The sequence below is a fragment of the Panthera uncia genome (assembly GCF_023721935.1).
Source record: "Panthera uncia isolate 11264 chromosome B2 unlocalized genomic scaffold, Puncia_PCG_1.0 HiC_scaffold_24, whole genome shotgun sequence".
In the NCBI taxonomy this organism is placed as follows: domain Eukaryota; kingdom Metazoa; phylum Chordata; class Mammalia; order Carnivora; family Felidae; genus Panthera; species Panthera uncia.
In genome coordinates, this window is record NW_026057580.1 from 105,239,956 (window position 1) to 105,252,618 (window position 12,663).

The 12,663-nt window shown below is 40.7% G+C and overlaps 1 protein-coding gene across 11 annotated transcripts in view; it reads right to left on the bottom strand.

Moving 5' to 3' along the window:
• The window catches only part of SYNE1 (spectrin repeat containing nuclear envelope protein 1), a 477,690-nt gene that overhangs the window by 201,758 nt on the left and 263,269 nt on the right, over positions 1-12,663 (bottom strand). For all 11 annotated transcript variants that reach the window (XM_049653080.1, XM_049653082.1, XM_049653085.1 and 8 more), the window contains 8 exons: positions 10,693-10,836; positions 9,744-9,908; positions 6,127-6,444; positions 5,051-5,206; positions 4,725-4,895; positions 3,795-4,121; positions 2,387-2,539; positions 1,467-1,634 (listed from right to left, as the gene is read on the bottom strand). In XM_049653080.1, the coding sequence (XP_049509037.1) occupies positions 1,467-1,634; positions 2,387-2,539; positions 3,795-4,121; positions 4,725-4,895; positions 5,051-5,206; positions 6,127-6,444; positions 9,744-9,908; positions 10,693-10,836 (1,602 nt within the window). The remainder of the gene's footprint in view (positions 1-1,466; positions 1,635-2,386; positions 2,540-3,794; positions 4,122-4,724; positions 4,896-5,050; positions 5,207-6,126; positions 6,445-9,743; positions 9,909-10,692; positions 10,837-12,663) is intronic.

The following is a 12,663-nucleotide window of genomic DNA, read 5'->3' on the forward strand; positions in this document are numbered from 1 at the left end:
TAATTGACTACCTTATTAGTAATTTATAGTTATATAATACCTAACTTACATTACATAGTATTTATAGTAATAAAAATAATATTTATCGTGCACCATTTATTAAGTACCTGGTATAGTCTAGGAACTGTATATATCCCTAATAAGTGTATATTATCATCATCATTTTACAGCTAAGGAGATTGAAGCACAGAGAGGTTATATAACATGCTCCAAGTCATATCATCAGTAAATGGCAGGGCCCCGGGCTCTGGACCCCACTCTGCCTGACTCCAGCTTGTACACAGCCCCATCCCCCTACGTGGTCTCCAGTGAGCATTTTCACAGATCCCTTACAGAGGGGGAACCAACTTTTTCAAATCAGGTTTTAATTTCCTTACGGCGATACAATACTAGCGACAAGTGGCACATTCCAACACCAGGTTTCCTGGGTTGACATGTCGATATACTTAAGAGAAACTCTAATGGGATCTCAGCAGCCCACAGTCCACCATGTTCTGAACTGGTGCTGGGTTAATGGTTATCGCATACACACCATATCGAAAAGAACCGTTTGTCTTTGAGTTGTTATAGAACCACTGCACCATGAGGTTATTGAGGGCATTTCCTCGGTGCCTAGTAGAATATATTGTGTACTTGCTTTTCTATTCTTATTTGCTACATAAAATTTCCTCCTCAACGTAAGGCATCCTGCAGCCTGAAGAGGTTAACTGGCTTTCTTAAGACACACTAGATATTGAGCACATCATGACTAAAATTCAGTGTCCCATTAAGGTCACCAAAGTTGCTCCATAAAATTGTGACTGCATGACATCTGTCATCTGGCACATATAATTACTACCAATACATAATAATAAAGATCAGAACAGTGCATATCAGTAACCGTGCTTCGTGGTTTACAAAATGCTTTCGTGTACATCATCTCCTGTAACGACCATGACACCACAACAGCTCCGTGATGGGGCTGGTATCTTTATTGCCCTTTAGAGAACAGCAAAAGGAGGAGTCTCAGAGAGTTTAAGTTCCCCTGGCTAGGAAGAACAGAGTCTGGCCAGGATCCAGACACCTTATGATTACTATTCCTGTACCCTATCTTTGGCCACACTTTTCTAAAATAAAGCTAATATCTTCCTTCGATAAATTACTTTAGAAAGATTAAATTCTTTGGGGGGCTGGGGGGAAACTATTAGCTGGGAAAAACACCACGATGTGTCTAGAAGTTGAAAGCCAGGATTGAACTGTTGTCGCTTCACTTAAATATTGAATTCCACTGTTCTCAGTTATCAGATGTTCTTGAAACTCAGACCTGATTCTTTAAGTACAGTTGTTATGATCCAGAGATGTGTGCTCACGATCTTTCTCTCTCTCTCTCTCTCACACACACACACACACACACACACACACACACACACAAGAGCACAGCTGTTAAAGCCACCCTGCATTCTTCAGCACGTTAGAGACAGGTGTACCTTGTGGTGAGCCAGTTGCTGGGTAATTGTCTCTAGACTGCTTGTCTCCATGAGGTCAGGCGCCACCAGTCTGCCTGACATCTGCAGCAGCCACTTTTCTACTTCTTGGAGCTCACTGTTATAATCTTCATGGTCTTTGACTTTCGTCTCAAGACTGCAGACGTGCTCCTGTAAAGCCAGGCACACATTAGAGATGAACTTCAAGGCAAAAATCTACTCATGACTGCCTTATATTTTTTAAAACCCAGTGCAACTCATACGGTAAGTACAGTTACATATTTCAAAAAATTACTAGGAGCAGAAAAAACACAAAGAATCATCACACAACTTAAAATCCCCATCTGAGGGGCACCTGAGTGTCTGAGTCAGTTGAGTGTCTGATTCTTGATTTCGGCTCAGGTCGTGATCTACGGTTTCTGGGATCAAGCCCTGAGTCGGGCTCTGAGCTGACAGGGCAGAGCCTGCTTGGGATTCTCTCTTTCTCTCTCTTTCTGCTCTTACTCACCCCAAAATAAATAAATGAACTTTAAAAATAAATAAAATAAATCCCTATCTGGATAAAAGGAAAAAGCCTGACTCATACGAGCCCTTAATATTCTGAGAAATAAAGTCAAAACTACTTTTTGGCAAATAAGCACATTTTTACTTATTTTAAAAAAGTTTTTTAAATGTTTATTTATTTTTGAGAGACAGAGAGAGAGAGAGAGAGAGAGAGCGCACAAGCAGGGGAGGGGCAGAGAGAGAGGGAGACACAGAATGCAAAGCAGGCTCCAGGTTCCCAGCTGTCAGCACAGAGCCTGACATGGGGCTCAAACTCACGAACCACGAAATCATGACCTGAGCTGAAGTTGGACGCTTAACCGACTGAGCCACCCAGGCGCCCCAGTCACATTTTTATTGAATTTCTGGTTTCACCTTACCTTTCCCGCACCACAGAGGTCCTGGTAATCACTTTGAAGTTTATCCATTTTGTCCTTTAAAGTGACATCCTGCACCAACTCCAAGAGAGCTTCGCCTTTCTCTCTAACTGATTTTATTGATGGTTCATGGGACAGCACCATTTGTTGAAGTGACTTGAATGACAAAGGAAAAAAAAAAAGCCAGCTCATCTATGTGATCAAAGTAAATATATACATATGTCTGTGCCATGTGTGAGACTATCTACCTCAAATAAAGATCTCATAGATATTTTTATAAATCAATAAGTGTGAAACATTAGAGAATAATCTTTATGATTAATAAAGTTTTAAAATACAGAATAAAAGTAACACATCACATAGCCATGCACATGTGGAGAGGGATGTATGGAAAAGACGTACCCTTGGCTAAATTTAACATAGTTCATATTTCTGTTTTCCACCTCATTTCTTCCACTGGAGGAAAAAAAAAACTCAATACAAAAGGCATCGAGGTGTTATCATTTGACTTTGAATTCATGCAATTAATTGCAGCTTGAGCTAGATGTGAAGTTAGAGGGACGGATTCCAGCAACTACATTGCTATAACAGGCTAAACGTGCTATTTAAATATATCAAGAGCTCAGTGAGGGGGAGGGAGGAAAACCGGTTGTGATGCTTAGGTGGCATTTTCAAAGGCACACTGTTACCCTTGGCAGAAAAACCCAGGACGGGAATAGACATATGGCTGGAGGAAGAAACGCTTCGGAAAGGAAAAGCTGTGAGGCAAGCCACCACGCTGTAACTCTTAAAAACTGTTGCCAAGTAAGTTGGGTCAAATGTATTCCACACATATTATTCTACATATAAGCCTCAATGAACTGTTTCAACATTTGAGCAGGTGAAATACCTATATCTATCTATATGTCATGTATAGCTGTATCCATATCACCACTTATTCTTTCAAAAATTAATTTCTAAAATGTGAAGCTACCGGTGGTTAATTAGAACTTATTTTCTTACAAATGTGGTATCTCATTCTCAACTTACCACAGATCAGCTTATAGGCATTGGGTACCACAACATGAAGGAAAGACTCCATACAAAAGAGATAAAATTCATTCGTATGAGATCCTGATGCTAGGAAGATTTATCTCGGGTACCCATATACCCGAATCAGGCTATCAGAAAAGATCGCCATTTACTGATGCAATCTGAGTACCAAGCAGGTATGATTCCCGAATGGAGGACTAAGCCTGATGCAGCACGTCTAGCCAAATAAATCTACATCACTCACCGCCAGTAGAACAGACATGTTAAGGACATTTTCCAGCACCCACGAAGGGTGACACACACCAGGAATCATGTTCCTCCACCCAGTCCTACAGGCGTGACCTCCCCGAGCATTTGTCAATGAGGAACGACATCCTACCTTGTATTTAGATAGCTGAGCTTTTTTCTCATATAATTCCATTTTGGGTTCTTCAGGAGTGTGTAGAATTTCTTGGTATTCTGATATCCACTGAGTTAGTGCCTTATATTTATCCGAGAACTCCTTTGCTAAGAGAAGGCCTTTTTCCAGAGTCATGTGCTCTTTCCGGACGGTGCTGGTCAGTTCCTTCAACTGCTCCACATGCTCATGGATGTCTTTCCTTAACATCTCTGCCTCGCCATCCTCCAAGTATTTAAGAGCCCTCTCTCCTTTCTCTCGGGCTGATTTCAGCAAACTGTGGCCTTTCTCCATGTCTTTTAGCAAACCCTGAGGAAGAGAGGGAGCAGGAAGCAAATAGAGAGTTAGTATTATTTCTTTCCTTTTAAAGAAAAGGCTTTCAAGTTCCATTCTCGAGTTTCCCCTTAAAATACACTGTTGAAGTTTTGTAACCCGATGTGACCGGCCAGGAATCAGAGTCCTCTTTTCCTTACTTCAATATAGGTTTTAACAAGTCTTGAACAATATATTATTTCCAAATCAGAGACTTAAAGCAACAGCAACAAAAACAAAAACCTGACCTTCTTCTCATCCTCAGTAGTATTCCTAAAGATCTGAGTGAAAACTCTTTTGTTAATACGTGGTGCCATGAATTTGAGATAATTTTTTTTTACTTAAGCGTCAAACTGGAATTCAGACCTGAGCAACAAAGTCTGAGTCATTCAGGTGAAATCACATCACAAATCAACGAAAGCCAACTTTTGGCCTTACAGAGATTACAACATAATATTTGCAGGGAAGCGTGAGCCACAGACCATCACTCCTCCTGGGGAACAGGATGAGCACACATGCTCCCAATACCTGTGCGGGGGAAAGGGCCAACAGGGTGCAAGAACAGAGGTTGGGAGACAAGTCCAACGTATGCCCGCCTACCTCCAACGTCTTCATTTTTTTCCCCATCGTCGCTTTATCTACTCTGTCAATTTTGGTGGCCACGTTCTTGAAGTTTTTATGAGTGGAGCTGTACCAATCAGAATAGGAACTTAGGGATAATTCTGATTCCTCCAGACTCTGGATCTCTTCCTCCAGGAATTGTATCTGTTCCTTTAAAAGGAAAAACAGAATTGGACAGGAAATTAGAGACCTGTACCAGGGCCTTTCTTGATAAATGTGTGTCTTCACCAGAAGTTGAAGGAAGGGAGAAGATCTCTGCTTGTGAAATGTGCTGGCCGGCCGTGAGCAGCTGGTGGTGCACTCACCAGCACTTGGAGAAGAAGGGCCTGGTATCTGGAAGTGAGCTGGGTGGCCTGACAGCCCATGCTGCTGCTCACATGGTTCTCGTCCAGCATCTCCTGAGCTCTGGCGCCCACATCCTCAACTTCATCTTTGTACGCGATGACTTCCTCGTGCCACTTCTGAAACGATGTAAATGTTGCAGGAACCGGGTCAATCTTAGGCATTAGGGTGTAAGACAAATGTATGTATCTTCATAATAGGAAATGATGTCAGTGTATGTTCAGAATATATTTATTCTGCGACACAACTTTGAAAATATACTATATGTCTCTTACGAAAAATGATATAAAAACTATACCCTTCTTATTTGGGCACTTTTCTGTATATATTACACTTCAGTATAAGAAAAAAATATATAAAATCATCATTAATATATAAAATGATTTTAGTGTATGTTTAGAATATATTTACTCTGAGATATAATTTTGAAAATGTGTCATACATAACCTTCATGAAAAATTGTATTATAATAGCACAATAAAAACCATACCCTTTATGAGTTTGAATACTTTATGTATTAGACTGGCTCGAAACTTTTTTTTAAAAAAGACAGAGTCACATATATTTTTATGTCTTCTGTTGTACTCAGATAAATTTTAAACTGGATGAATAATGATAAGAAATTCCAAAGGCCTAAGTATTATTTTGATCATGCCTACTGAATTTGCATAAAAGTTAGAATAAAACTAATTATCAAGTATTATTTCAATGCACTACATTAGAGCAATTTCAAATCATAGCCATAAACTTAAATGATTCATTTCATAAATCATTCATATATCTTGACGAAGCAAGGTAATAGGGTATGGGAAGAAAATACAAACTATTTCGTTAAATTATATTTTATTAAAGACTAATTTAGGATTCTATTGAGTATTTGCTGTTAGAAAAATGTTCCATAAAGTAATCCATTTTTGTAAGCAGAAAGAGGTTTTGCAAAATTTAAACCTTGGACAAAAGTTACTGAATATTTTAAAGAAACACACTATGCAAGGTCATTGCTACTTTGACAAAGACCAAGAACTGATAGACTTTGTACCTTCATCTGATGTAACTGTATCTCCTTGGCTGCCCGGTTAGACTGACGTCCAGTCCTGAGACTCACTTTGTCCTCCAGTGTTTTGAGCCACTCGTCTACCTGCTGATACTTTTGTTCCATCAGCCTCAGTTTGTTGACCACATTGTTGAACTGAGTCCGGGTCTCAGACAGTCTCTGCTGGTAAGCCTGCCAGTCCTGCCGGAGGGATTCTAAAGCCCGGTCTTCTGTCTGAGGGATGCCGGATGGGATCACTTCCTCCCTGGTGTGTAGCACCGAATTCAACAGCACCTGCCCCTCGGCGCAGTGCACCTGTAGCTCCTGTGGGGGAAACGTGTGGCTGTCACACCTCATTCATATTTTACACCTGCACAAGTTATCATGTCTCACCCAAGTCAACAGTGCCAGCTTCAACTTCACATTAGAAAATCCTTATTTTATTCTCGATCTTATAAGAAATGTGCACCTAACACTGAACATCATTTCTCAAGTCAGAAGACTCAGAAGTATTTCCAGTAAAATAATCCTAATGCACAAATACACAAATTTACACACACGTATACTCCAACATTTGTCTTCACCGTCTTAGAAGGTTTCTGAAATTTGGCTTTTCAGCTTTCAGGCAAAAATACCTGTGATTAAAGGGGTTTTATTTAAAAGAATAACCAAATCTTCTTATGGCTCATAAACTACAAAAAGGCCTAAGGCTTCTTGCTTTGACATTAATGGGGTCAGTCTATACTGTGGCTGAGAAAGGAACCATGGACCCTTTGTTTTGCTAGGAGAGATCCTTTGCCAGAGCTGTTCTAGGGAACGTGATGGTCAAGAGAAGTTGGACCTGGAGAGTACAGGGCATACAAACCCGGGAGGCCAATCTTCATAACTGCCCCGTAGCTGCTCGCAGGTACAAAATACCTTTTCTTCCACCAGAGCATAAGCCCCAAAGATTTACCCTACAAATTTGGTATGAACCAAGCCTTAAAGAGCAAACACTACTTTTTATAGAAAGAAAAACTCATCTCCTTAAGGAGGTTGGCAAAAGAATGTTATATACTTGTATATCTAATGTATAAGGAATCTATACCGTTACTTGATCTGATCATCTAAAATTGAAAGGAACCCAGTGAAATCGCATTAAGAATGTTAGAAGTACCAACATTTTTAGTTAAAATACAGTAGTATTTTTTAAATCTTCAATATAAGTTCAAGCCATTTGAAATTGCGCTGACCATCTTTTTAATCCACAAAGATAGCCATGTCATATGGTTCAAACAAATGGATGCTTTTTTTCTTAGCTATGATGCCACTCTAAGAATGTTGTAATGTGAATGTTTTATAAGTGGAAAAGAACAAGATATATGGTGAAATACTAATCAAAATGTCCACCAACAGAAATTTTATTCCAAAATTCATAGTTTTTTAAAAAACTTAACTTTGTATAATACTTTCTCTTAATTCAGGATTGGCAAACTTTTTTTTTTTTTTTTTTTTTTATAAAGAACACAATAGTAAACATTTAGGCTTTGCAGGCCATACAGTCTCTGCTGTAACTACTTACCTCTGCCACTGCAGCACAAAAGTATCCATAAATGATACATAAGTGAATGGGTAAGGCTGTGTTCCAATAAAACTTTAAATTTAAATTGTAAATGTATTTACAATTAAATGTTTAAAATGTAAGTATCACGGCCATAGGTTGTAGCTTACTGGTCCTTGCCCTAAATTTATTAATCCTCCCACTATATCACTTTTTCCATATTTTATAACAGTTTTCTTTATCATACGAATCATCACTATGTTGGGTAAATTCTTATATATCCCATGTTTCAAGTATTTATTCCGAAGGAAAAATACGGTTCAATATTTTACAAATCCATATGTGCGATGACCCATATGAAGCCTTCAGTTTATAGAAAATAACTTGTAAATGTGGCCCAGACAGCTGGCCACACCACCATGCGTACTGTAGGACCTCAGGACGCTGAGGAAGTTCTGCCATGCAGATGAAATATCACGGTTCTCCATCAGCTATTTTCACCACTAACATCTCTTCTCCTTAAGATTTGTGGCAACTCAAAATAAGACAACGTAAAAACCAACATGTGGAGAGATAAGAGGTACCCAGTTCAGGCCGCGCTACCACTGACTGAAGTGAAACATTTTCCTCCAAACAGAACAAGAGAAACATCTGCTGGTGACAAGTGACTTATTTGTCCCAGGTCCCAAACAGAAGGCTAGAGAGCTTGGTGTGTGCTTGCCAAGAATTTGAAGTGAAGTGCTGAGAGGGGTCATTTAGCAAAAACAAAGCCAACCCTACTAGAGGAAATGACAACGGCTACACGTGGCAGACCAGAGTCCTTATTATTTTGAAAGAGAATCGATTAGATCCTTAAATAAGCTAATGAAATTAGGACCCTTTTAACGTCTCCCTCATAGGTATTTCATGAATGGAGCATCATTTAAATGAGTTTTGCTCCCGTCTCATTTAACCCTTCCTTCGGACAGCTCTGTGGGGGACCCTGAATGGGAGAGGTTCTCTCTTGCCCTAAGTCATCCAGTGTGAGGTCCCACACCAAGGATTAGAGTCCAAACTTTCTAATCTCAGACTTGTGCTCCTGCCATTATACACTCCCCAGGACTTAAGTGAAATAGCCAGAAATTTTACATGCCAGTGATAACCTCCGAGACCCTGTTGTTTTCCCTTTGTGCAAGCTACAGGTACCTCTTGCCCAATCTGGAACGGGTTCAGGGTTCCAGAGCTGATAGCCATCAGGGCTGATACCATGTCAATAAATCCCAACACACAGCTGGCGGCACATGGATTTGTCTCACCGGCCTTTCTCCATTCTCTACTCTGTGTGCCTCGTGGTCCCTTCTAGGGCCACCTCCTAACCCCTCCCTATCTCTCTAGGTAAAATTGGGGGGCTCTCTTTGATGTTCCTGTAAGATCCCTCGAACCAGTCTATTCTTGATGACATTGTTCATTTTTCATTTCATGATTCATTATTTCTCATTAAAGTGCAAGTTCCTTGAGGGCAGGAATCATATTTTAATCATCTTTATGTGCAGTAGCTAGGAAAGCATCTGCACAGCATTAGGTATTCAATAGATGCTGACCGAGTAAATAAGTAAATGAGTTAGGGCCACTTTCCCCACTAGGTCTTTCATCTTGCCCTGCATTGCAGCCTGCCTGCCTGAGCTAATTCTCGTTCAGCAGTGTGGGAGCTTTCGGCTGAAACTAGATGGTGCCATCAGTTTGACTTTGAGGAATGTCATGTTCTACCGACTCCTGCTGCTAGGCTCCAGTTACAATTCATCCTTTAGGGAGCAACAGGCAGGTGGGTCAGTCAACACCATCAACTAGACCATTAGCCATTGCCGACAGCGGCCACCTTAGTAGCTGACCAGATTCCTCAAGTCCCAGTCCTGCTCTGTCTAAATTGTCCACCTGAGGATCTCAAATAGCATATACGACTGAGATCCCAGAATGCTGTAACTCAGGATCTCCCTTAATGGCTATCAGCTCTTTACAGGATTCAAGGTCCTATTAACTTCCCATTGCTTAAAATAATAATTCCATATTCAGGATGAAAATTCCTGTAAGATGAAGTAGATTTTACCTGAAGATCCCGCAATGTTGTCTCATGAGTGTGAGCATCACCTTCAAGAACTGAATACCGGTCAAGCTTTTCTTGTTCTTGCCCCAGCCAAACTTCAAATGCCTTGAGGTCTCTCTGATACTCTTGGTGCAGGCGAACTAGTTTTTCCGACTTGGTTACTGCTTCCTGTGATGAGCATTTAAGACGGTTAAGATAGGAATACATTACCACATGCAGTGTTGACGTAGTATGTGGAAAGAATTCACTTTTGGAATTTCAGGAAGACATGATTATTAAATCACTGGCATACGATTTCCTAGAAGAATGAAACTTTAGCTTTAAGTAAAAAATACAAACACATAATATCAGGATGAAAAGGGGTCTTGAGGATTATTTAGTGGAATTAACTATCGATCTCTGAATTCCTTATGAAATGTTACATGGGTTTGCCAAACAATGAATGAATCTTACTTGTCATAAGAAGACACTTTTGCTAATGAAGAAAACTGAAATTCTTATATTGTGCCTTAAGTGAGGATTGGGACTCGTGTGGATTTAATTTTCCATGTTCTTTGTCTAATGAAGTAAGATGTGCTTGAAAGTTATTATTTTCTTTGTGACACCTAAATGCAGAATGATAAATATTACTGGTGATTATTTACTGCTTCAGAAAACTCTCATCACCAGACATATGAAAACACTTATACATCTTCACTGTGATGCTATCCAAATTTTTTCTTAAATTGGCTAATTGCTGGGAATTTTTATCGAGAATCATTTTCCTTCTGTAACTTTCATGTACTAACACCAGATGACGGTTTTTGTTTCTGCCAATGTTCAAAGTACTAACATTCATTTGTTCTTTGTGCTTTCACAAAGCATCATTCCAGAAAGTAAAGGAGTCTTTAAGTAGGCATAGGTCTAAACCCTCCTATTTCAGTGCACCTGCGTGGAACACGGGTAGCAATACCTTGGCCCTCTCCGTGATTGCTCTGTATCGCTCCTGAAGATCCTGGAACTCTAACTGGGTGACATAGTGCTCTGTCATGCCAGCCCCTTTGAGTTCAATGGCCTCCAGCAAGCTGCTGTAACTCAGCACTTCTTCACTTAGTAACTAGAGAACATTTAAAGGAAAAGAAAGAGTTACCAAGTATACCGACACATCAGTAACACTGCTGAAATTAAGACAATTTAACTGTGTTGTTGACAAGTGACCTCAGGTTTTCTATCTACAGACAGGTACCTCTATAGATCCATCCATCTATACGTGTGTATAAAGCGTGTGTGTAAGTGTATTTGATATCTGGCTCAGAACTCGCTCTGAGATATTGATTCCAGTTGACTTTGGCATCTTAAACTTGATTCGTCTCCTGATCTGCACTCCATTCCCATACCTTCCCACGCCCCACCAACCCCCAAATCCCCTTCTCCTTCAGTCTTCTCTCAGATAGTAAATGCCACCACATCCCACCCAGATGGCCATCTCAGACCACTGGAAGTCACCCTTTCTCCCTGCTCAGTCATGCCATCTATGAGGAGATCCTGTTAGTTCTGTCTCCACGTTATACCCTGACATTTGTCCTCAAGTCTCCTGCAAATACTCTAGCCCATGCTGCTACAATCTTTTACTGGACTCGTGCAATATCCCGCTGGGCAAATTCCCCGCCACCAATTCTTGCTCCGTTCCTTTTTCACACTCCACACCGCAGCCTGAGTGATGGAAGATTTTAAGCCTATAAATGGAGTCCTGTCACTCCTTAGCTTAAATCTTCGACTATCTTCCCGCTGCTGTCAGGATCAAGCGCAAACCATCAGGCTAGCCCACGTGGCAATGTGTGGATGGGTCCCTGCTCCTCTACCAGCTCACGTAACAGCACTCACCCTGTTTATCCTCTGTTCCGGCAACATGTGGCCTTTCTTTTAGTTCCTCTGTCGAGCCAGATTCTCTCCCCCCTCAGGGCCTGAGGATGTGCTGATTATTCTACCTGGACTGCTCTTGTCCCACCTCCTCCCCAGACTGATTTCTCTGCACTACATTCCTTCTGGCATAGTCTACAAGCCTGCTGTTTCAGAGAGGACTTTTCTGTCCCTCCTTCCACTCCAAACAATCCACGTTAGCTCCGTGCAGATGACTCTTTCACAGCGTGCCACTTTTTTTTCACGTGCTCATCATCAGTTCTAGCTGTGTATTTATTCATGCACTCGGGTGGGTGCACGCATTCCCACCAGAACGCAGTGCTTCTCTGTTGTATTTACCCAGAATCAAGCACAATGCCAGGGTGCAGCAAATTCTCAATAAATATTTATTGAATAAGTGAATAATTTAATTAGCCAATAAATCATTAGAATAATATTATGAGGTAGATAATTATGATTATATTAATTTTCAGATGCATAAATGAGACTCTAAAATGTTAACTGATCTGGCATAAATCACACAGGCCATTTAGTCATTCAGATGACTTTTATTAAGCATTTGCTCTGTGTCAGCCAGAGAGCCCAATGCATAGGATGTAAAGAAATATTAAGCACCTTTAGCCACTGAGGGAGAGCGGGATATAATCATATACTTTGTACCAGTGATAAAAAGATATGAACAACAGAGGATAGGAGAACTAAGTAAGCTTAGGGTGGTGAAGGTATCACAACAAAACAACTTGTGTTAATTCAGAAAGTGGAGTGGAAGGTTGCTGGTGGCTGAGGCCGAGCTAGATCGTTCCTGCAGAGGCATGGAATCTCTTCCGTCTAATGTGGACTTTTCAGGAAGTAGAAGTCCATGGGTGCAAGGAGGGTGGGGGAGCGAAGGAAATGAGGGTGACGAAGGAGATTATTAAAATTCTTACAAAGCAGATGAGGAAGATCGGTCAGAGACTACAGACAATGGGACAATGGGGCTCCCGGGCAGGAAAGTGAGACATTCACCTTTGTCTGAAGGTAACAG